General features: G+C 37.7%; 1 protein-coding gene across 1 annotated transcript; it reads left to right on the forward strand.

Moving 5' to 3' along the window:
- Positions 1-2201: 2201 nt before the first annotated feature.
- On the forward strand, positions 2202-26356 carry MSRB2 (methionine sulfoxide reductase B2). The gene is made up of 5 exons (XM_074192991.1): positions 2202-2329; positions 7443-7537; positions 12365-12441; positions 22956-23103; positions 26119-26356. Exons 1-5 carry the CDS (start codon positions 2209-2211, stop codon positions 26215-26217), a joined length of 540 nt encoding a protein of 179 aa, XP_074049092.1. The 5' UTR covers positions 2202-2208; the 3' UTR covers positions 26218-26356.

Consider the following 26356-nt stretch of genomic DNA (forward strand, 5'->3'; position numbering starts at 1 on the left):
TGGTGCAATAGCAGGAAATGATTATAGTAATCTGCTGTTTGATAAAACCAAAGAGTCCAGCTATTGGGATAAAAATTCTCTCTTTGATAAAAAAAAATTTTGGAAAAATTAGTGTGGAAGTTACTGTAGAAGAAACTTAGATTAGACCAACATCTCACACCCTATACCAAGATAAGATCAAAATGGATACGAGATTTAGACATAAAAACAATATTATAAGCAAATGAGATTATTAAGGAGTAGTTTACCTGTCAGATCTATGGAAAGGGAAGCAGTTTGTGACCAAGGAAAAGATGGAGAACATCATCAAAAACAAACTAGATAATTTTGATTACATTAAATTAAAAAGGTTTTGCACACACAAAACCACTGTAACCAAGATCAAAAGAAGTGTAGTAAATTGGGAAACAATTTTTACAATTAGTATTTCTGACAAAGGACTCATCTCTAAAATATACAGAGAACTGAGTCACATTTTCAAAAAAACAAGCCATTCCCCAATTGATAAATAATCAAAGGATATGCAAAGGCAGTTTACAACTGGGGAAATCAAAGTGATTCATAGTCATATGAAAAATTGCTCTAAATTATTACTTATTAGAGAAATGCATGTTAAAGAATCTCTGAGGTAACCACTTCATACCTCTCAGACTGGCCAATATAACCAGAAAGGACAATGATCAATGTTGGAAGGGTTGCGGTAAATTTGGAGCTGTGAACTCATCCAGACTTTCTAGAGAACAATTTGGAATTATGCCTAAAGGGCAACAAAAATGTGCATACACTTTGATCCAGCAATGCTACTACTGGGTCTATACCCTGAAGAGATTATGAAAAAGGGTAAAAACATCACTTGTACAAAAATATTCATAGAAGCCCTGTTTGTGGTGGCAAACAATTGGAAATCAAGTAAATGTCTATCAATTGGGGAATGGCTTAATAAACTGTGGCGCATATATATATACATATATATATATACATATATATATGTATATATATATATATATATATATATATATATATGTCATGGAACACTATTGTTCTATTAGGAAACCAGGAGGGATGGGGATTCAGGGAAGTTGGAAGGATTTGCATAAACTGATGCTGAGCAAGATGAGCAGAACCAAACGAACATTGTACACCCTAACAGCAACATGGGGGTGATGATAAACCTTGATGGATTTGCTCATTCCATCAGGCACAATTTTGAGCTATCTGTGATGGAGAATAACATCTGTATCCAGAGAAAGAATTGTTGAGTTTGAACAAAGACCAAAGACTGCTACCTTCAATGGGGGGGGGGGGGGGGGGTGTTATCTTATTATGTAATTTTGCTATCTCTCATACTTTATTTTTCTTCCTTAATGATATGATTTCTCTCTGAACACATTCAATTGAGATCAGTTAATACCATGGGAACAATGTAAAGCCTAAACAAAATGACTTCTGCAGGGGGCGGGGAGGACAAGAATGGGGTTAAAATTATAAAACTCAAAATAAATAAAATCTAAAAAAATAATATAAAAATGAGCCCATTGGACTACCTAGCTTATGGAGCATTAAGGGAAATAACATCTAAAGTTGTAAAGACAGGTGGCCAGTGCTCTTTTAAATCTATTTTCTTATTTGTCTCACCCAGTTGACAGGGTTTTGGAAGAAAGGGTCCAAATTCTGCACTTCATATTCCCCGGCATCTAAAACAAGCCTAATAAAGTATCTTGGGATTTAATTGGTGTCTTTGTTTTTAAGATCTAACTGAAGTCTTCTGGAGTCCAGTCTGCTGGTCCAGTCTGCAGACCTTATGGAAACTTCAGTCTAAAATGAAGTCTCTTTTCCAAGCCTGGTCGTGTTTCTGCTGAGTTCGGGCTAAAGGGGGAAGGAGAGCCAGGGTGGGCCTAGCTGCGGCGGGGACTGAGGGTGGCGCCCACATTTCGGTGCTACTCGTGCCACTGCCCCCTGCCCCCGCCATCTAGCGCGTCCATCTCTAGCCCAGAAAGGAGGCGAATCGAGGTCAAGGGCAGCGCAGGCCTGGGAGGCTGGCCCACAGGCGCTGCCTGGGCCCGGGCTCGCGGGCGGCTTTTTTCCTGGGGTTGGCCAAGCCCCGTGCCCCCGCTGCCCGCCACCTCGCAGCTGGAACACGCCCCCTCCTCCGTCCGGCGCCCCAAGGAGAGGGTCTGGGCAGGGCCCGGGCCGGTGCTTCCCGCGACTATGGCTCGGCTCCTCCTCCGAGGCCTGGCCGGGCTGGGCTGGAGGGAGCTGGCCTCCGGGGCCCGGCTCCGAGGCGCTTGCACCGGCGCGGGCAGGGGGAGAGCCAGTCACCGGGACCTAGGTAGGAGCGAAGGGGCCGCCCCCGGGGGGAGCCTCCGTAGGCCGCACTGGGGAGCCCAGGGAGCAGCGGCGTCTGCCCCCCGCCCCGCGCTCCTCCACCCCCCACCCCCAACCATCCCTCCACTGCCCCTCCCCCAGCCTTCCCTCTCCCAGGGTCCCCGCCCCCAGCTGCCTCTTCCTCCCCGGTCCCCGCCCCTGCCCTTTTCCTCCGGTTTCAGTTTTGCTTTTCTGTTTGGCCCCGCTGCAGCCCCTGCTGCTTCTGCCCAGGGAACAGTATGAGGTCCTCTTTCCCCGCTTCCTGCCTATCTCGGGGCTCCGGGCCGAGCCCCCTTTCTCTGCCCCTCTGCCCTAGCTCGGGAACCTCCTGCGTCTCCTTCAGGTTCTGACCGGGAATCAGGTTTGCACAGGTTCACGGTTCATCTTCCGCATTAGATGTTGCCTCTTGGCTACAGTTCCCTTTAGGACCAGGACGAGGCACTTAGACTATGGGAACATGCTATGGGCAGCATTAAAGAAAGTTTACCAAACAGTTCTCACCCAAATCCCCACTTAATGCTGGTCCCCCTTAACACCTGTGCCTTTCTTCAGAGAGTCTCCCCAATTTAGCCTGTGAATATTTTGTTTGTATATAATGTTTGCATATTGTCTTCCCCATTAGATTATGAGTCTTTATTATCCAAACCCACTTCCCACTGTGTCCAGTAATAGAGGCTTAATATATGTTTATTGGTTAATTCACTGGCTTATAGGCACTTAAATATATACTTATTAATGTGTCTATCCTGTTCCCCCATAATACTGAATCTAGTATTCAGTATCAGAGCAACACTCTTATGTGAATAACTGATGTCATTTTTTGGTCAGTCAAAAAGCATTTATGTGTCTGGGGTCTTAAAAGACAAAAATGGAACAACCTCTGCCCTCAAAGTTTTATACTAATGGGGGATACTAAGATAGATAAATGGATAGACAGACAGACAGATAGATGATAAATAGATGATATATTGATATATAATCTATTATCTATATTGTGTATGTATGCAACATGTTTATAAGGATGGTTCAGTACAGACTTTATATAGATTAAAAGATGGCATCCCCACTTGGCCTTGAAGGAAATTAGGAATCCCAAAAGGCTCAAGTAAAGAAAAAATGCATTTTAGGCCTGAATGACAGAAAGAACAAAGGAGATGGACATCACTTTCACAGAACAGCTGAATTCTAGTGTGCAGAGAAGAGTGATATGTAAAATGACTGGAAAGGTGAGAAGAGGCCAATCTGAAGGACTTTAAATGTCAGAAAGAAGAGCTCATATATGATGATGGTTGGTTGGTTGGTTGTTGTACTTTGTTCTTGAAGAGGACCAAAAGGATATCACTATATTTGTCTCAGTGTATTTATTGGACTGAGGTTGATCAGACAATTATGAGCTTGGAATGCTCTTCCATAGGTTGGGTACAAATAGTCCACCTGGGGTGAATTCTCTAAACTTGCATATCTAGAGTTTCCTTTGAGCTACTTCAATTCTATTTTGCTCATAAAGCACAACACCCTCTTTGACGAGGTCCTAGATCAGTGTCTCCCAAGTCTTAGAATCAGTTCCAAAGTTCTTAAAAGAGAAGAACTTTAAATGTCAGCCAGAAGAGTTTTTATTTGACACTAGAAGTAATGGCAACTACCAGCATTTATTGAAATAGAGGGATGACATGGTCAGACCTATCTTTTTGAAAAATTTCCTTAGTCACTGTGTGGATTGGAGTGAGGAGAAAAGACCAGAATATCAAAAAGGAAGTTGCTGCATGGTCCAGGCAAGAGATGGTGACTGGTAGCCATGTCAGTTTGAGAAATGTCTTGGAGTGAGGAAAAAAACAAGATTTGGTAACTGATTGACTCGATGGAATGAGTGACAGTGAACAAAACCAAGGTTTCAAACCCTGGTTTCTGGAAGAATGATGGTGGCCTCAGGAGTGATAGGAAAATGCAGAAAAGAGGAAAATGAAAATCAAATGAATTCTGTTTAGGGCATGATGTGTTTGAGGTACCAAGGGGATATACAGTTCAAAATGGGCAATAAAGAGTTTATGATATGGAGTTAGAAGTCAGGAGAGAGACCAGGTCTGGCTACCTAGATCTAGGAGTCAGTTGCATAGAGAAAAGGGATGTGATTTATGCCTCAAAGAGGCCCCTTCTAAGCTCTAAGAATCCATGATGCTTTAAATGATACTAAACTGAGCATTAAAAATTTAGGCTAATTTTAGCACATTAAATGAGGTGTTTGATAAGAAAAAACTAAAGTTGATTATTTTCAGGTTTTTGAAAAGTTTTTAGCAGTTTATAGAATATTGCTCTAATATTGTTTGTGAAGCAACTTATAAATGTTTTGTAATCTTAGGAAGCTCACAAATGGTAATAAAAAGGAATAGTTTGCTGATTTTGGTCTGTTTTGTAAATATGAATGAGCAGTATGGTGCTTTCAACTGTTAAATTAGCTCCAAAATTCAAAACATTTCCATTTCATTACTTCAAACTTGAAGAAAATGATTTTTTTCTTAAAACTTTCCGTTTATATAGTAGAGAATTAAAAAACAACACAAAAAAAATCAAACTTGGGATTTCATTGATCTATGAACCTGTTCTATATCTTAGAATCTTATAAAGTTAAGTGATTTCCTCAGAATCACTCAGCCTCTGCATTAGTGTCAGAGGCAAAACTTTCTCCCTGGTCAGCTACCTATCCACTATTAAGCACACACTACTGAGTAGTTGTGGAATTACAGAGCAGTCATTTATTTTTTAAAAAGATCTCTGTTTTTTAGGAAATTCACCTTGTGGGTCCCTTAAGTCATACTCTCTTCTATAGCACTTAAAAATATAATTCCATTTTCAATCATTAAACCCACATAGAACTTTACTTTGAGTGAGTTGCATGTGTACAGGAGGCACATGGAAATGAGAATAATTTTCTCTGGAGCTTCTATGTTGCCCTCCTGTTAAGTGTATGTAAGATACAGAGACCCTAAAACTTAACACTTAATCATCTGGGCTAATGAAAGAGACCAGGATTGATCCAAAACTAATGATCATTCAAAATGAACAAATTCGTTTCACTTGGGATACATATCTGTTTAGTAGACTTGCCTTCCAAATTGTTGTACTTTGGTTGAGAAGCATTCCCTGAGAGATGGGTTCAAGTCCAGTCTTAAATGTACTATCTCTGCTAGCCTGAGCAAGTTATTTAATTACTTGGTGCCCTTTAGGCAATTCTTGGAAGAGAAGGCTGATGGATACCATGGATGCTATATTTCTTTTAGATTTTAGGGATCTGGGTTCAAATTCTAATTCTGCCATCTGCAATCTATGTGACCTTGACTAATTACTTCATTTCTCTAGGTCTTAGCTTCTTTCTTTGTAGAATAAGGGGGTTGGGTAGAAGATCCTTGAAGTATCCTTCCATCTCTAGATCAAGGTCCTGAGTCAACACTAGTTTGCAGGGAGACAAAAGGTGGCAGGGGGAACCTATTATAGAGCCAAAAAAGATTACTACTAGATTAATAAACATTGGGAGCTAGCTGGATTTATTAATCTTGATCCCAACCTGCTTACTGTACCCACTGCTGTCCAGTGGCACAGCATTTAGAAAGACAGGGAGTAAATGTCACTTGCATAGATGTACAATAGAAATGAGTCTTCTCCAGTTTTTTTTTTAATATGAGAGATTTGGGATATGAGACTGACCACAGAATCTCAAACTCGCTCTTCTCCCCAAGACTACACTTCAGATTTTCTCAATATCAACTCTCAATCTCTCCTCCTTTGAGCCAGTCTCTGAAAAGTATACTTTCTCCTTACCAAGGACAATCCTTCCTCTTCTACCTTTGGTACTGTGATCTCTCATCCAGCGCTTCTGGTATGAGGACTTGCTGAGTCCTTTTCAGGGTTGCTCCTTCATCTTTGGTAATCAGCTCTCATATGTGGCTCCAAAAAGTTGTAGCAGCTTGGGCAGTCACCTCCTCCCTCACCCCCTGTAAACCAGGTTGAGAGTTAACAGAGATATCTCAAATCTGTCAGTGAGTTAGAGGGATGTCTCCCCCCAAGTATGTGAAGACTTCCTGGCAGACTAGATGGTTGGGAACAATTTTTGCTAAAATCCATGAAGGTGACTGTGGAGCACTTAGAGCTTGGTCAGACATCAAAGGGTTATCCACTGCATCCTGGGCTATCACCATTACCATCACCTTGACTTTTGTCTTGCCCATGGACTTCAGTGACTTTGGAAGAGAGAGTGAGACTGACAACTCTTTAACTCTGTCTTACTTATATCCAATTCAACAGTGAGTCAAGACATCACCTGTGATGTAATTGGGCCTATTCAGAAATGAAGGAGAAACAACAGCTGTCCTCTCTCCTCTAAAAGCATGTGCTTTCAATTCTCTCTCTGTCTCTGTCTGTTTCTGCCTCTCTGACTATCTCTGTCTCTCTATCTTCATTTCCCCTCCTTCCACTCTCTCACCATGACCACTTCTCTCTCCATCTCCCTCTCTGTATGTGTCTCTGCCTCTGTGTCTCTACTCCCTCTTTTTCCCCATGATGATTCCTGGGTTACCCTCAGTGCTTCCTCTTGTAAACAAAACCATGATTGGTGTTTGAAGGGAGATAGGGATTTGTAGCAGCTCTGAGTTATCTTTCTATAGAATCTCTTGTAATCTGCCTAGCTATACCCATGATAGGAAATATTTCTTTGGCATCAATAAGAGAAGAGAAAGTGCCAAGTGTTACCCTTAGATGCTTAATTGGGATTTATTCAGCTGTTTTTAGTATGTAACTACAGCAATGAATTTCTCCCCTATATCCCCACCCCAGATGCTTCTAGCAGGGATGGACAAATGGACCTCTGTTTGCTATTAAATTTCTTATTAAACCAATGAAACCCTCAAATCACTTTTAACAGTCTGTCCCCAGTCACTGTGGAAGGGAAGACTCTGGGAAGAAAACTGAATGTTTCTTTGCCTTTCTGCAAAATGAAGACTAGTATGCTATATAAGACCAATGGGGGAAAAAAAGAAAAATTAAAATGAATCATGCTTTTTAAAATGTTCTTTTTTAAAATAATATAGGAGTTCTCAACAAGCATGGTGAGTCAGCCACTGACTGGAAAAGAAAATTGACTCCAGAACAGTACTATGTCACCAGAGAAAAAGGAACGGAAATGGTAAACTGCTCCATATGGATGGGGAGGGATGGGGGGGGGGGGAGTAGGTTCAGGAGGAAGGGAGAGGGAGGATTGGTGATGGGATCATAGGCTTAAAACTGAAGGGGGTCTTAACAGATCATGAAGTTCAATCTCCTCATTTGACAAATGGGAAAACTGAGGCTTAGGTAAACAACCTTGCTTGAAAATCAAGTCCCAAATCCAGGATTCATATCCAGGTCCTCTGACTCCAAATTCTGTTCCCTTTTCACTGTGCCATAAGAACATGAAATTTCTATCTGGGCAGAACTTCAGCATCTAGTTCAACCTTCTCAGTTTACAAATGAGATCCAAGCTTGCTTATAATCACAAAAATAAATAAGGAGCAGAACTGGACTTCAGACAAAGGTCTTCTGATTCCAGAGCCAATTTGGAGTGAGTTTACATACCTCTTCTTTCTCCAGGTTACCTCCAAGAGATGAGAAATTCTTGGCTACTAAATTATCCCCCAAGTGGTCAAAATATTTGATAATTTCCTAAGAGTAATGATTTTTTCTGTATTCCTATTGGCAATATCGTCTCACCCAGCTCAGTAATGATTTTTATTTTATTTTTGGTGGGGGCAAGGGGGAAAAGTGGTGTGATGGATGAATTCTGGACTTCCATCTGAATCCTTCCCCTTATTGGCAATGTGATCACATGCAAATTGATTTCTCTGTACTTTTATCTCCACATTTATAAAACAGGGAGCAGAATAATACTCATAGTAAGTGTGTTGTAAACCTTCTAGTATAATGGGAATGTGAGTTATTCTTCTCTGCCTCTATTTGTGATCTATCTAAAACAATGTAAGCTATATTCTCCTTAAAAGATTTTTATGTGAGAGACTGGCTAATTGGATTTAGGTATTAAAAATCTGAAGAGACAGCACTGTGAAGCAGTTTTACACAGAGAGTAGTGGCTCTAATCAAGGCAGTATTATAAGAAGGTTTTACAGTATCTACAATTTTCCTTTTATTTGTCCACACAAATTCATAAAACTATCTATTTAGGTATGCTCTATTTTTATGATAGAAAGAACCCTGGACTTAAAAATAGTGACAGATAATAGTAGCTTTTATTTATTTATTTACTACTTATTATACTTTAAAGTTTACAAAGCACTTTACATATGTTATCTCAGTTGATACTCACAATAGCTCTGTGAGGTGCATATTATTCTCCCCATTTTATAGGAGACAACTGAGATAGAGTGAGGTTAAGTGACTTGTCCAAGGTCACACAGCTACTGCTGAATCAGGATTTGAACTTAGCTCCTCTTGTCTCTAAGTCCTGAGTCCTACCCATTGTTTGGCTGAGAGCAGAGGTAGATTCCAGGTCTGTGCCTGGCATTGTTCACTGAAGACAGTTATTGAAGAAGACCATGTCAGAGAGGTGATGCCATGACAAACACATAAGTTGAATTTGAGCAATAGTAAATACATTCTGAATTGAATTCTGGGTCTGGCTAGTTCATTTAAATAGAGGAAATGGATCAAGTATCTTAACTTGAATCTCATTTCTCACCAATTAAAAAGAGGTGATAACTTCCATGTTTTGTGAGGATTAAATGAAATCATAATTATTTTTTTATAGCATCATCCCTACCCACTCTATTACTGAAATGGTCTCCTAGGCCTTCATCAACTACAGTCTTTTGAATTTTTAGGAGGTATTTCAAAACAAAAATTTACAAAATTGAAGACAAGTCATTAATAAAACGGCCATATCTTACCAATCATTTAGGGATGATGCCTCCTGAGGCACAAGTGAGTCACAAGTTATATTTGTTTTCTGGGTACTTTGAGGAGCTTCCAGAATTAAGCCAGACCCAATTCTTAAGTATAGATGAATGGATGAATAGATGAATAAAGCATTTATTTAGTCCTTACTATAGGTAAAACATCAGGAAAGCAGATAGAAAAATAAGAGCATCCCTGCTATCAAGGATCTCACACAATAGGGGAGGACAAAGCATATGGAACATTTCAGCTGCAAGTCAGATGGAAAGATCCCATGGTCTTTACATTACAGTACAGAAGGAAAGCAGATGGTGATGCATCTTTTTTATTGTCATCTCCATTGATAAATCATCTCAGTTTCTAATGTAGAACCATTTGACAGTGCTAAGGACTTCTATGGGCAAGAACTTTCTTTTCTGGGTCATTATTAACTGTGGGTGTAGTCCCTGCAGTAGTAGTTGCCAGGCTTCATCTCCACAGGGGGTAACTTCCCAAAATGATGACTGAGGGTATTGAACTGGAAGCACTGTTTTATCCAGGCCTCTGGGGCTCACAGTCCTGGACTGTCTCCATCAGGGGTCCAAGGCAAAATAGCAGTCAAGGTGGTAGAGCTAGTAGTTTGGCTTGCCTTGCCCATGCTGTGCTCATTCTCTCTCTCTCTCTCTCTCTCTCTCTCTCTCTCTCTCTCTCTCTCTCTCTCTCTCTCTCTCTCTCTCTCTCTCTTCCTTGTAGCTTTAGCTAGGCTGGCAGGCCCATCCAATGTGTGTAACACAGTTGGTTGGCAGTTGGTGGTATTGGCTAGCTCCTTCTCCATAGGAATCATTTCCCTGGATGATAGCTGTGAGGGTTAGACTATAAGCAAAAGCTCACAGAGGTCTGAGAGGCATTGCCATTCCCTGGACTCCTGTCCCATTTGCTAGACAGTGTTTGGTGTGTGTGTGTGTGTGTGTGTGTGTGTGTGTGTGTGTACTAGATACTGGAAATGAGCTGCCAGATGTTTAGTAGAATAAATTTGTGAATTTCTGGGGCAGATGGCATATCTAACACACCCAGTGTGTTTGGCTGTTTTACAAAATGAGCACAGTCTATAATCTGAACTCATGTTGTAAATCCTTTCAGAATTGATTCTTTTCCATATTTTACATGTTAAAAAAAAAGTATGTCCAGCTTGTGAGCCCCAATGAGATTTATTAAATAAGTATTCAGAAAGCTTATGATCCTAATAGTTTTTATAGCAATGGGATACACACACACACACACACACCATGAAATAACAATTATGATGATAGCTAACATTTCTATAATACTTGAATATTTAAAGATAAAGTTTTAGGGTCATTATCTCCATCTAATCCTCATAAAAACTCAAGGAGCACCAGCTAGGCAGTTCTTGCCTTTAAGGAGCTTACACTCAATTTGAGGAGATCAGTCATGCATAATTGAACATTAAATGACAATATAAGTGTATGATGAAATGAAAGGGTAGGGTTACACATATAGCAGGAGAGAGAGAGAGAAGAGAGAGAGAGAGAGAGAGAGAGAGAGAGGATTGTGAGTCAGAGAAAATGAAGAAGGATATTATAATTTGGTTTTATCCTGAAAAATGAGTAATATTTAGATAGGCAGAGAGGAACAGTATAGTTTGATTGCTGAAGTGTACAGGTTGGGTATTTTAAAAAATTACAAATAAAAATGCCCTTTGCTGTATTTTATTAGCCCAGGCACAAGTGCCACAGATTCCAGAAACTTCCCTTCATTACAGATGCCAATCAACGCTCCTGATAGAAACTCAGGGTGGGACTGCCCATAAAGCAAGGTGCCAGAACCTCTTGGCAGGAGAACCAGCTCTGATATCTACAGCTAATTTTAGGGTTTGCATAGGGAAAAAGTCCAAATGTGCCCAGATGGTCTGCTCACTAGGTTAATTTGAAATTGTCCTCTATGCAGAATACTACAAAACACAGTGGCAAAACAATCATCGGGAGTCTGGACTTTTGACCTTGGTGTTTTCTGAGTCAAACACAGGAGAAGCTCTGAAGCGCCAAGTTTGAGTTCCCATGACTGCCAGTGATTTCCCTGTAGGACTTTTGGCTAGCCTAGTGGGGTTGGATCCAAACTTTCTTTCTGTTAGATAGTATTCATAGTTCTTGCCTACCTATGGGCAAGTAATTGAATGTTTCTGGAGCAATTATTAGGGAGAAGGAGAAGGGTTCGAAGAAGGAGAGAGGCATTCAAAAGAATGAACAAAGACAGGTTCCCAAGTACAGTGAACTTCATTCACCATAAGATACTTCTTTATTTATTGACTCAGCTTCTCCTGGGTCTCAATGGTTCTCTGGTTCCATATTGAATTCCTTTTAAAGTTATAAAGCCCTATCACATTTAGTTGATGCAGCTACCAAGTCAATCAACAAGTTTTTATGAGGCATCTATTATGGGCCAGGCCCATATATATTTCCAAATGGACTTGCTTTCCAATTGGGACCTACCCAGGATAGTCATTAGGAGAGCCCAGAAATATTTAACATGTGTGAAATATGCAGTATCTCAAATATCACATGGAGCATATTAAAAAGAGAATACCCCCCCTTTGCTGAACTGTGCTTTTAGATATTTATATTCCCACTTTAATTGGAGATTTCAAAGTGTTTTAGCCAGTAGAACAGATTCCTATTGAATTAGCTTCTTTGGAATGGAGGCTGAAACCTTATACAGTTGCAGAGGATGAGACTTTGGTCTCCTGCTTTTTAAAACACTTTGAAGTTCTTGGATGAAAGGTGTTATATAAATACAAAGCATTATTAATGTCATAATTTGAATATTTGGCACAATAAAAGACTGAGCTGTAAATAAGCCTGCAGGCATCTTCAGGAGAAGCCCACTGCAATTTTCTCACCTGGGATATTTAGGTTGCCTGTCAGGTTGGCACAACGATTCCTAGAGGCATAAGCCTGTTTTTGAGTTGTGGCCTTAATTTTAAAACTTGTCTCTGCTTTTTAAATATGATACTGAAGAATTTGTTCCTGATGTGGAACCTAGAAAGCAACAATCTTTCTTTATTTTGTAGCCCTTCAGTGGAGTCTTTTGGAATAATACAGAGCCAGGAATGTATCACTGTGTTTGCTGTGACAGCCCACTGTTCAGGTAAGTGGGAGTGAGGAAAGGAGAGCTTACCATATCTCAGAGACGCCTCTTAGTTCTGTGGCTGACCTGAAGTCATTGTTGACTAAAGTCAATGCCCAAAAACTTGAAGTCTTTTTTTAAAAATTATTACCCAAATTTAGGAGTTGCTTCAAATAATAGAATTTGAGTAGAACTTCTGTCCAAAACAAGGATCCAAAACCTGGTGTCCATGAACTCTCAGGATGGGATGGGTTGAGGGAAATGCATGGACTTATTTTGGGGGAAAAAACTTTCATTTTAATTTTCACTAACCTCTAACTGAAATTTAGCATTTCCTTCAATTTTTTTAAAAAAATATTATAATGAGAAAGTGTTGATAGACTTCTCTAGCATGCCAAAAGGATCTATGAAAATCATAAAAAGTTAAGAATCCCTGCTTCGGGAAAATAATATTATTTTTACAATATATTAGTATAAAATGAGGACCTGTGATTATTTTTAGTCTAGCTTTGTGGTATTCCTTCTGTGTGTCCAGTAATTATAATGTGCAAGTAAGTGATGTTATTGGACACCTGAAGACAAAGCCATGAGAATTTCTCAAGGGGGAAAAAAAGATGGAGTGGGGGGAGTCCCATAATGCTCTATTATCATAAGATAAAAATGGTAGTCCTCTTGGAGAAAATGGGTTTATAACTTAATTTAAGAAATGTAGTATTTTATGATAATAGATTCCCCAAAGTACTTGACAGTGCTGAATGCCATGCCCTTTTCTATGGAGTTAAAAGTAAATTAAATTGTCCCTTGATTTCAAAGCCTCTTTTAAGTGAATCAGGATCTGAACTCTCACAACAAAGGCTTTTTGTTTAGACATGCAGGAAACAGTCTAAAAAAAAGTAGATTAGATGAGCAAGAAAGGAAAACATCTTTGAAGTCCTGTTTTTTAGAACTTCAAAGATGTTTTCCTTTCTTGTGCATCTCCTCTAAATTGGTTTAGAATAAAATATAAATCAAGCCAGCCCTGTGAATCTTCCATTAGACAGTACTTCATTATGTCCCCTTGGCCTTGAACAGATTGGGTTTTCCAGCGCTGCAGCTAATATGGGCTGCATTAGGACTTGGGGAAGGCCAGACCCCTGCCATCAAAGGATGAATGGAGATTAGGATTGATTTTTTCTTCATTCTCATTGATAGGCAGGCCCCTGCCTGGATTCATTTACCCCATCAGTGACTTGTGAGAAATGATCTGAGATGGCAGTCAGCCTTAAAATGATGTGAGGTAATTGAGGCTAAATAGGTTAATTTTTACACAATTTACAAATCACATTTCCACAGTGCCATTGACATTGGTTATCCCAGAGACCTAAGGTCTCATAAAGATGGAGAAACATGTCCTGAGTACCAGAACAGCCTAGATTTAAAAAAAAATACCAATGAGATGTGCATACTTCCAGGTGCAGAGTTGTAGCAGGATCCTGCTTGTCCAAGAGTCAGGGGGAAAAACGAATGTGTTCAATGGATTATTAAAAGGCTTGCTGTGCTCCTGTATGTTGATTTTTTTTCTTTTTAACATTGTCCTTGAACATGGGTGAGAAAATTAAGAAGTCTTTCTTTGAATGGACTGTCAATTTAATTCTTGTCAATATAGTGAGAAGTGGGATATTTTGTAAATGCAATTTTTTTGCCAGAAAACTACCTTTCTAACACCTGGTTTACTTTGTGGCAAATTGTAAAAGTTTCTTCAATTTTCTAATCTGATTTGCCTCGAACTGCTCTGTTTCTATGCCTGTTTTTTCCCTCTTTCTTATACCTCGATTTCTTTATCCATTAGATAGAGTTGGTTTTTTTCCCTCTTCTATCCCATTTCCCCTGCCCGTTTCACTTTCACTCTCTTTCCTTGGCCATGTTGTTTTCCTCTCCTCTCTGAATGCCCTTCTTCTTCCTTCCACTTATCTAAAAAAGTAAACTCATCCTTTAAGCCCCCAGTTCTAGTCCTACCTTATTCTTAAAACATTTGATTGCTTCTTTTCCCCAATTCCAACACTCAACACGTAATTGTTCTCATGCCCTGTTATTGTTTAATTCTGCCCCATTCAAATTGTCAAGGAATCATAGTATAATGGAGTGAGGATTGAATCTCAGTTCTGCTCCGGCACGTCATTCTTTGGAGCCCAGTTTCCTCATCTGTGAAATGAAAGATTTAGATGACATTAAAGTTCTTTCCCAGCTTTGTCTGTAATACTTTTTGAAAACTTGATTACATCTGTGTTCCCACAACACATAGTACAATTCTGAGCATTTAGAAGGGAATTATAAATTGTGAGACCCTGTACCTATCTCAACTTCTCTGAGATTCAAGTTCCTCATTAATATAACAGTCGGAAAAATATATTCTACAAATGGAAGCTATTAATTAGTGACCTCTTCCTATTCCAGAGTGGTCCACAAAGTGCTTTCACTTATTTTATTTCATTTGATCCTTTCAACAGCCCTTCAAAGTTGGTTGAGTTAGTACCCCATTTTATAGGTGAGAAAACTAAAACTCAGGGATGTTATCAAGGGAATTAAGGCAATACTAATTCAAGAGAGGACTGAAAGAATGGAGGCTGTTTACTTTGGGGAAAAAAAGATCTGGGACTATGTTTAGCATGGTTATAAATGTAGAGCCTATATCAGATTGCTTTCTGACATGGGAAGGTGAGAGGAAAATGTAAAACTCAAAACCTTGCAAAAGAATGATTGGTAAAAACCATTGTTGCAAGTGTTGGAAAACAAAATTTTTTAAAAGATCTAGGATAGATGTCATTGTTATCTTTAAGTATCTGAAGGACTGATCTATAAAAGAAAGATTAGATTTGTTCTTTTTGGTCCCATTCAGCAAGATCAGGAGAAATGTGAAACTACAGAAAAGCAAATTTCAGGCTGGATATTAGGGAAAACTTTATTAACCCTTATAAAAATTTGGGAAAAGCTGCTTCAGAAAGCAGAGGGTTTGAAGATAATATGTTGAATGTGCTTTACAAATCTCAGGACATTATGTGAATACTACTTAAAAGGTCTAGCCTCTGAGAGCTTTCCTTCAAGATAATTCAACAATGGTTCCCATCTACCCCACCTCCAGCATCTTTTCAAATAGCAGGAAATGAAGTAAGTAAAGTTAAAGATTAGCCACCAACAAGAGAGGAGGGCCAAGAAATAAAAACTCATCACAAGAAAAACTACCCCCCCTCAAAAAAAACAGCAGAGATACTAATTAAAAAAAAGAAAAGTGGGCTCACAGCCCAAAGGAATCTCCAATATAATGAATAAATAAAATGGAATGAAAGAAATGATTCAAAACTATTTGTGAGAAGGAATATACAGAAGGAATATAAAATTACCATGAGACTTCCCAGAAATTATCATGGAAAAAATGCAAGAACCTCTACAATAGTTTGGCAGAACAATAAACAAATTAGTGGAAGAAATAAGGATGACAAAGAGTTGTTAAAAAAAAAAAAGAAATTGGGGGCGGCTAGGTGGCGCAGTGGATAAAGCACTGGCTCTGGAGTCAGGAGTACCTGGGTTCAAATCCCGTCTCAGACACTTAATAATTACCTAGCTGTGTGGTCTTGGGCAAGCCACTTAACCCCATTTGCCTTGCAAAAACCTAAAAAAAAAAGAAAGAAAGAAAGAAAGAAATCAGTAAGATGGATGAGAATAGATAAAATTTATTTTTCTTTGGGTTGGGGGGAGAGAGAGGAAATGCATAAATGGAAGAAATATTGTTATAGCAAAATAAAAAAGCTAGATGATTGATAGAAAACTGACCTTTCCACAATCCAATACAACTGATTTTGAGGATAAAATACATCCAAATAATTGGAGAATCACAGTTCTCCAGGGGAAAGTATAATAAAATGAAAATTCTAAGTAGCAAATTTTAGGAAATCATGCAAGAAAGTATCCCAGAAGTGATAGAAACACAGGATAAATATGCAGACCTACAAACGTCTTAGACCATTAAGAAAAGAAAGCTCACCCAGAACCATCGAGATAAAACTCCAGAAATCTAATATTAAAAAAAATTCATAAGCAGGCAAGCAGAAACCCTTCACATGACAAGAGAAAAGTCAGAATCACTGAAAGCATTATTTTTATGTAAGAAACAAAAGGAAAACACTAAAATATTCTATTCTAAAAAAGCAAGACAATAAGTTTTCAGCCCCATAATAACATTCTGCAGGGTTAACTTAATAATTTATGCAAAAATATGAAATATTAGCAACAGGGAGAAAATTAAGCTTGTTCTTCAAAAAATCCAAGGATAAGCAAGGTATTTGACATGCAAACTCATTAAAGAAAAGAAAGTTAAGATGTCCAAAGAAGCAAGAAAAAACAAATTATTTAGATAAATATTCACATGCTTCTGAGGCTATTAAAGAGAACAAAGAGATAGTATTTATGGATGAACTTCAAGAAGGTTTGGGGAGAAAAGGAAGAATTAATTACTTCTTGGATCTTCATTTGTAAGTTAAAATTCCCTTGGCTGGGACTGTACAAATAATCTCTTAAATAATATGAAGAATGGAGACATCTCCAGAAATATAGGTTTTCCAACTTGTGTCAGAAGAAGAGGCTATTTACAGATCTCTCACTTTGAAGGATAAAAGGGAAGCTGGAGAGAGAATAATGAGAAAGAAGATAAAATCAAATTCTCCAGATAGAAAATAGAAAACTCTGAAAGTCTCCCAAGGAAAAGAGTTACACCAGCAAATCTGTTTCATGACAGATTCTGTCCAAGGATAGTGGGGATTTGAGGGGACTCTCTTAGCTAGAGAGAGGGAAGTGCTTTTCAGGACTATATCCCACCCCAAGAAGGGAAGATTCTAGATACATGGGGGATTCCTGAAAGAAAATGATGTGAGGAGGTTTATAGTGAAGGCTAAAGCCTCACCTAACAGTAAGACTCACCGTGTCTTAAGCAAAGGGGGGAAAAAAAGACTGACCTTTCATTTCTTTTCTTTATTCATTTGCTATGACATGAAAGACAAGATTGTTGTTTGAGAAATTACCTGAACTTAAGTATATTATGAGAAATAAAAATAATGCTTCATTTTGATAATGCATTTGATAAAGAGAAGCACTGGGAACAATGTCAGTGCTGCATTGGAAAACCACTACCTATAAAAAGATAAGGAATAAATACTGCCCTGATGACATCATTACAGTATAGAAATATGAACCAGAATGCTTAAGGATAAGGTGGAGTAAAAGTTTTGCCAAACACGAGCGACTCTAAGCCCAATAACAGATTGAGGTGGATAAGGCACTGACTTTAAAGCAGAAACAGCCAATTTCAAAAACTGCCTAAGACACTTAACTAGCTATGTCCCTTAGCCTCTTCATGCCTCAGTTTCTTCACCTTTTAAGACTAAAGTTAGACTCTGAGATCTTTTTCATCTTTATGTATGTTATCCCATGATAGTCTGATTGTCTAAGGACTAGCTGAGCTAACTTAGGAGAGGTTCCTTGCAAGGGTGACTGAAGAATAACATTTTTTTCCTGAAACGATTCATAAAAAATCATCTTTATGGTATAGAGAAATTGCAATCTGAAATTTGTAGAGGGAGTACCAACACAAATTAAATCATAGCTCCATTAAACTTTGATATTTCCTTTTTTTACATTTTTATTTACTATTTTGAGTTCCAAATTCTAACCCTCCCTCCCTGAGACAGTAAGCAAATATGGATTATACATGTGCAATGATGTAAAATATTTCCATTTAAATATTTTTTTTACATTAAGATGTGAAAAAAATGAAAGAAAAAAGTGAAAATAGCATTCTTCAGTCTATATTCAAACATTATCAGGTTTTTTTTTTCCCTCTGGAGGTGGATAGTATGCTTCATTAGTCTTTTGGGATTGTCTTAGATCACTACATTACTGATAATAGCTAAGTCATTTACAGTTCTTCATTGAACAATATTGCTGTTTCTGTGTTCAACATTCTCTTAGGTGTATTTGCTTCACTTTGTATCAGTTTATGTAAATCTAGGTTTTTTTCTGAAAGCATCCAGCTTTCACTTTTTTTATAGCACAATAATATTTCATTACAATCAACTTATTTAGCCATTCCTTAATTGATGGATATCCCTTTCATTTCCAATTCTTAAGACACCACAAAAAGAGCTACTATAAATATTTTTTTTATATAAACATATCCTTTCCCTTTCTTTGGATGTCTTTGGGATATAAGCAATGGCATTGTTATATCAAAATGCATGCAGTTTTATTGCCTTTGAGGCACAGTTCCAAATGGTTTTCCAGAATGGTTGGATCTGTTCATAACTCCACTGACAGTGTATTGGTGTTCCAGTTTTCCCACATCCCCTCCAATATCCAATATTTCCTTTTTTGTCATATTAGCCAATCTGACAGGTATGAGTTGGTACCTCAGAACTGTTTTAATCTGCATTTCTCTAATCCTTAGTGACTTAGAGAATTTTTTTCAAAGAACCATAGATAGTTTTTATTTCTTTATCTGATTCTTTGCCTGTTCATATCCCTTAGCCATTTGAGAAATGACTTGTATTCTTATAAATTTAATTCAGTTCTCTATATATTTGAGAAGTGAGGCCTTTATCAGAGATACATGTTCCATATTTTCCCCCATTTTTCTACTTTTTTTATAAGTTTGGTTGCATTGGTTGCCCTTCATAAAAGAACACTTCTTTAGAATTAGAAATTTAGAACCAGAAGGGGCCTATGAGATCATCTAGTTCAGCTAGATTATTTTGTGACCCTGGGCAAGCCACATAACCTCTTTTAGCCTCAGTTTCCTCATCTTCAATGTGAGGATAATTAACACCTACCTCCCAGGATAGTAGTAAATCTTATTTAAATGTTAAATGTCTTGTTTCCCTACTACAGCCCATTGAGGTGAAATTCCCCTTTACAGCATCTAACCTGAGACTCCTTCTCCACAGAAACAGAAAAAGATGTTAGAAAAGCATTTGATTCACGCTGATTCGAGCCATGTGCTCTAACTTAGCAGGGGAGATGATAGGTAAGCTATTAGAGACTGACAGTTCAGAGCTCCTGTCCATGTTGGCATCTCTAGAATCACACTTAGCAATCAAGCTTATCCTGTTCAAGCAGGAAGCTCTTTTGAAGGAGGAATGGGTTGATGCTACCTTATAACAAGGAAAACTATGTGTGTGTGTGTGTGTGTGTGTGTGTGTGTGTGTGTGTGTGTGTGTGTGTGTGTGTTTGTGTGTGCCCCAAAGCCAAATAGCCCTATCATAACTATTAGTTCAACATATGTGGAGACTTTCTTCAATGTACTATCGAATGAACACTGTAGATTAAAGAAGCTCATGCCATTTTGTGTCAGTAGTCAAAAATAAATAGATTTTTTGTGTATGAAGTTTGTACTTTCTCAATGTGTGTAATTTAAAAAATTTTCCCCTATTTCCTAAATGGAAGGAGTTTTCTGGCAATTGGGGGGGGGGGTAATATAGTTTTGATTTTACTAGGGATTGATTTTCTTTGAATCATTCAGTTTGCAAAGTCTGGGGAAGTAAACCACACACACACACACACACACACACACCCATAAGCAAATGGCTTCCAATTTTTATGTCAAATGAAGATAGGAAAGAAAAATATATTAACTTTCCATTAAAGTAAATCTATAATAAAGTAAATCTCAGAAATGTACATGTTAATAGACAAGTGCAAATGTGGTCTTTTTAATGAAAGGTAGAGAAGAAGAAGAAATGGAATTTAAAACTTGGCTTAGATTTAAGAAGTTTCAGCCTTAGTATCTTTCGTTCATATTTATAGGAAAATTTTCAAGTTGGCTAGGATTCAGACTCTGATGTCCCACTTAACCCATAGTCCACCACAGAAATTGGTTTGAATCATAACAATAGACCTTAATAAGTGTTTGTTGAATGAATGAATGACCATGAACTACCTATCCAGCCACTCTGCCTTTTCCTGATCCCAATCCTGAACAAGAAGTACTTGACATTCCAGTCTCATTCATAAGACTATACAATCATTAGCTTGAATATTGAGTGACTTCTTTAGTAGCTCTGGTTTACCCAAATTCAAGTCTGGGAACTGTGAATTTATTTGTAAATTTAGGGAAGAGTAATGAATGTCCTGGCTGGGATGAAGGAATTGAGAGTCTTGCTTCATAAAGCTGGGTAAAAGTCTACCTAGTCCACTTTTCGAAGTGCTCATGAAAATCTGTTTTGTTTTCAGTAAATGTGAAGTTATGTTGAACTTTCCTTAAATTATCTTGAAGTCATGAAAACATATTTCACAATATTTAAAAGTTTCAAAATAGGTAAGAACCAAAAATTTCTCCTTAACTTTGATTTTAAATCATTCTAACCTGATATGTGGAGTAAGCAAGTAAAGGATATTGCTTAAAACTCTATTGTGAATTCCATTAAATTAATGGAAAATTTTCTGAGATGTGAGTTTTACTATTTACCACTAGGTGTCACTGTGAATTGAGTTGGGGGAAGTAGGGAGTTGGGAGGATTTAAGATTTAAAATAAATTAGGAGTAATTACGAATAGGTCCTGAATCTTCCTGTTTCTTACTTTGTACTGCTTAAAGTGTGCCAGCCGTTTAAACGGAGGAATAAACTTTTCTAGGTCGTCTTAAATTTTAAAGCCTTCTAAATCAAGTTTATATATTTGTCCAAATTGGGGCCTGTCCCCTTAGGATACACACACACACACACATAAATATCTAAATATATATATGTATAATACATATATTTATATGTAGATTCTATTAATTATGTCAACAAAGGCCTTATTCCCAAAAAAGTTTATTGTCTGAATTAAGAATTATTTGTAACTCTTTCTCTTTAGTTTTTAAGCCATAATGATAAGTATGATTTATCATTTATGAAACCATAGTTTAATAAGATGAATTTTCTTAGTAAACATCAGTGAAAAAAGTTAATATAAAATATCTGGTCAGAGAAAGAACATGATAAAAGGACATCTACCACATCTTTTTTTTTTAGGCTAGAAAGTCTCAGATGAAATTTGCGTCTTGAAATAGTTTTTGTTTTGAGAAATCCTAGGCATATAATTGGAGGGAGGGAAAGAGGATGAAGGAAGGAAGAAGGAAGAAAGTAAGGAAATAAGCATCTACTATGTGCTAGGAACTATTTTAAGTCCTTTGCAAATATTACCCTATTTGATCCTCATAGCTATCATGGGACATAGGACCTTCCATTTTAGAAGGGAGGAAACAGATGAAGTGACTTGCCCAGGGCCATACAACTGAGTTTGCAAATGTTGCCCTATGTTTCATTACACAATGGGGATTAGAGTTGCTGATGTTGTATGAGATCACACTGAATTTCTCAAGGTTTGTAAGAGAGGGATTTAGATTATTAGATTAGATTATCTGATCACTAAAAAATTGTATCCCAATTTTCACCTCTTTTAATAAAAAGTACATTTTTAAACATGACTTTTCTCTGACGACTTTCTTACCAATTTTCATCACCACCTCTAGTTTTTCCCATTAATATCTGTCAGGCCCATATCCAGTGGCAATATTTGTTTTTTAGGCTTTTGCAAGGCAAATGGGGTTAAGTGGCTTGCCCAAGGCCACACAGCTAGGTAATTATTAAGTTTCTGAGACCTGATTTGAACCCAGGTATTCCTGACTCCAAGGCCGGTGCTTTATCCACTGTGCCACCTAGCCGCCCCTAAATGGCAATATTTTTAAAGACTGAAATATCCTCGAAATGTCAAGATACTCTAAGATGTAACCATCATATGATGCTGAGCTAGATCTTACTTTCAAAGTAAAACTTAATCATTTGTTAAACAGTTTAATGCTAAATGTTTGGTGGGGGTGAGGATAGGGGAGGTTCATTTTTGTCCCTGCCAGTGAGATTATCAATTTAAATTCCTTTCACTGATGCAGATTAGCCACATTCCACTCATTAATTTAGGGTCTTAAAGATTTACCCTGGGGTGGGGGCGCAGCTAGGTGGTGCAGTGGATAGAGCACTGGCCCTGGAGTCAGGAGGACCAGAGTTCAACTCTCCTCAAATACTTAATTGCCTAGCTGTGTGGCCTTGGGCAAGCCACTTAACCCCAATGCCTTGCAAAAAAAAAAAAAAAGATTTACCTTGGGAACTGAGGAGCTTAATTGACTTGACCATGATCACATGGCAATTATATAATAAAAGGTAAGATTTAGGAGTATAGAATCAGAATTGAAAGGGACCTTGGAGGTTGAGTCCAATCCCTGATTTTACTGTTGAAGAAAATGAGGCAAATAGAGGGTAAATGACTAATAGAGGGTAAAGGACTTGCCCAGGGAAATAGCTACTAAGATTAACTGTATCATGCTGCTTTTCAGTAGTAGAACAGGAAACTAGTTGTAGGCTGGGAGAGAAAATAGGATTTCATTTATTTTTTGACTGGGGGAATGAGCCAGCAGAATTTGCATTGTATGGTTATAATGGACTACTTAATTTTGAATACTGTTGCTCTCTTCTATAGTTCAGAAAAAAAATTCTGCTCAGGCACTGGATGGCCTTCATTCACAGAGGCTCATGGCACATCTGGCTCTGATGAAAGTGAGACCAATATCCTGAGGCGACCAGACTACTCCCTACAAGCCACTCGAGTAGAGGTTGTTTGCAAACAGGTGTGTTTACTTTAAAGTTACACAGAAGTCCAAATGAGTATTTTCTTCCATCCTTTTTGTTGGCATTCCTTGTTTTTAACATCAGATCTCAGGAACTGTCTTGTACTTAAAACACATTTTTCGGCAGTTATCAACTTAAAAAGCAGTTCTAAAATGACCATTTTTTCTGGTGTTCTTAAGTTCAGAATAAAAACACTCAAGTAATTCTAGCCCCTCTTACATAGTTCTCAGTACTGGAAGTAAGATCACAATACCTCCTGAGGCACCTTCTCAAGCCTTGATCTCTCTGACTTCAGCCTTAGAGAATTAGGAGCAGAATTGGAATCTGGTTTGGGAATGGACAGGAAATTAAAGTGATCCCTTCCACCTCTCCTTTGTTCTGAGATTAGTTAAGTATAAATAACTAAGATGAAGTTTTTGCCAATGTACCTGCACCTCCTACCAGAATTAAGGAGTCTGCCAAGTTACTAGAAGAAAGATGCTATAACTGACTTTATGAGAGCCTAGATATAAGACACCATTTTCCTCTGTACTGAAAGAAAATCCCTCTCAGCAACCTTAACCAAGGGTCGTGTGAGCAATTAGATTCCTTTATAGGGGTCAGAAAATAGGTAATGTTTAGCCTTAAGGAAATCTTGCAAGTCAATACAGACTTGCCAATAGTCAGAGAAGAAATCAGACTAAGAGTCAAAGAAAACAAGCTTTAGACCAGGGTAAACTGGGTTGAATTTTTTTCCTATTCTGATAAAATATAATTGATTACCTTTGTAATCCTATGTATTTTGTCTTAAGCATTTAAAAACATGATTGTGAGGAGGGGGATCCATATTCACAAAAGAGGTTTAGAGCCCCTGTTGGAGACAAATGGCAGTTTTTTGAAAATGAAGAAAATTCTTAGCTAATTTCATCTATAAATGAGAGCTCTTATGGAAGTTTATAGCATTCTGAAAATTCTTTTCCACTCAAAAAATTTATTAAGCACGTACTAAATGTCAGACATTGTTCTACCTAATGATAATGCAAAAACAAGAATAAAACTTATCCCTTCATGTCTTTAAGGGAAATTATTCCTTAAATACTTATTAAAAAAAATAGCAAATAATGTCAAAGAAAGGTTCAGAAGCAGTAAAGAACCAGAAGTGAGCTTGTGTTTCTTTCACTTTTAGCCTAGAGCTACAATTATCTTTGGTTCCATAGGTGTAACAAACTCTAGATAAAGGGAACCCCTTCAGAAATGTAAATAAGTCATTCATTATGCAATGGAAGGATCTGAGAGAGTTGCCTGGGATACTGAGGCAAGTGACTTGTCTAGGATGGCACAGCCAATAATGTTCAAAGGTAGAACTTGTACCCAGATCTTTGTACCCATGAGTCTGACTTGCAATTTATTACACCATGTTGACACCAAAAAGGCTATCATGCTGGTAAGAACTTTGAAAGACCAAAAGAAAAATGCAATGAGTAAAATGGTGTGGTTCAGTTAAAAAGAATGTAAATCAGACAGTAGAGTTTTACAGCTATAGTTAGACTTTATAGTTATATTTATAGTTATCTAGTTAATAAATATTTATTAATTGTCTACTATGTGCCAGACCCTAGATACATAAAGACAAAAGACAACCCCTGTTCTCAAGAAGTGTATAATATAATGGTCATCTAAACCCACCCCCCTTTTACAGATAGGGAGACTGAAGCAATTAGCACAACTCCAGAGTCTTCCACAGAGTAAATGCTATATAAATTGCCTCCTCCTTCTATGTGACCAAATAAATGATTTCCCCATGATCATACAGGCATTATCAAGTAGAACCAAGATTTCAATTCAGGTGCTAGGCTATACATTTATTGATCTTTCTAATGTACATTTTGTGTGAATGTATAGGTTTCAAAAACATCCATCTGCTGTGACCAGTTGGTTTAATCTTTTTAAGACACATGACTGCCATCTGGATCTTTTTTGAGATGCTTCTGAGGATTTAGAGATGATAACAGATAGCATGATGATTAGAGTGCTGCACTTAGAAGCAGGAGGACCTTCAAAGCTTAACTCTTGTGACCCTGAGCATTTAACCATTAGGACTTCCTGAATTTTTCAACTCATAGATTTCAGTCTGCTTTAGTGGAAGGATTTTTTCATAGGGAAAGACTGACATTAGGTAGATTTGGAGAACTAGATTTGGAAATAAAAGACCTATATATATACAATTAACAACTCTGCTCCTTTGGCATCCATGTCTGTTAGTAAATTTAGGATATTTACTTCATTTCTATGACTCTCATTTTATTCATTGATTATTGATGATGGTGATGATGATGATAATGATAACAACTCCTCTAGATACACTATTAAAGTTTACTAACCACAATACAATATTGAGGTCATGTCAGATATTCCATAAGGTCCTTTAAGTTCTCTATCCTATAAGTTAATTTTCCCCATTTGTCAAAGTTAGACCTTTTTTTAAGGGAAATAATGCATAATTATCTTTTATATAGATTATAAGGGATAGTCTTAGCCATGAAAAAAAAATTGAAAACTTCACCTCCCTGCTTTCACCACAGAGGCAAAGGGCTATGTGGATGGAATATTGTCCATATTGTCAGAGTTGATGTGTTGGTTGCTGTTGTTTACTTTTTTTAAAAAATCTTTATTCCAAGAGATGACTCACTTGCTAGGGAAAATAATTCCCCAAAAGAAATCAATTATAAAATTTTGAGTGTGAGCCTTTATGCCTCAGAAATTGACAAATGGGCTTGATTTATTTTGTTGAATGTCTAGACTTAAGATGATGGGAAAATATATAATGATGCAGATCAAGAGAATGTTGGGGGGTTTTTGGAGGGCTGGTTAAAGCATTTAACAGCACACTCCTGTGGGAAAGGATATATTTGGAAATAAATGTGATATGAAAAGAAAATACATCACTAAACAATTTTTAAAGTCATTGACTTGTTTTTATCTGAATGAAGCTGTAGAGCACTTCTGGTTACTAATGATGAGTTTTTCTTTGGCAGTGTGAAGCTCACTTGGGTCATGTGTTTCCAGATGGGCCTGAACCTACTGGAGAGAGATTTTGCATCAACAGCGTGGCTTTGACATTTAAACCTAGTTAAAACTGACAACTCAAAAATCTGAAGAGATAAAACATGATTTAGGGGAATGAGGACTATGTTAGGAGACAGGAGAATTGTAGGTTCAAATCTTACATCTAGCAGTGTGATCAGCAGCGAATAAATTTCTAAGCTTTCCTGA

Source organism: Macrotis lagotis, chromosome 7 (genome assembly GCF_037893015.1).
Source record: "Macrotis lagotis isolate mMagLag1 chromosome 7, bilby.v1.9.chrom.fasta, whole genome shotgun sequence".
Lineage (NCBI taxonomy): Eukaryota > Metazoa > Chordata > Mammalia > Peramelemorphia > Peramelidae > Macrotis > Macrotis lagotis.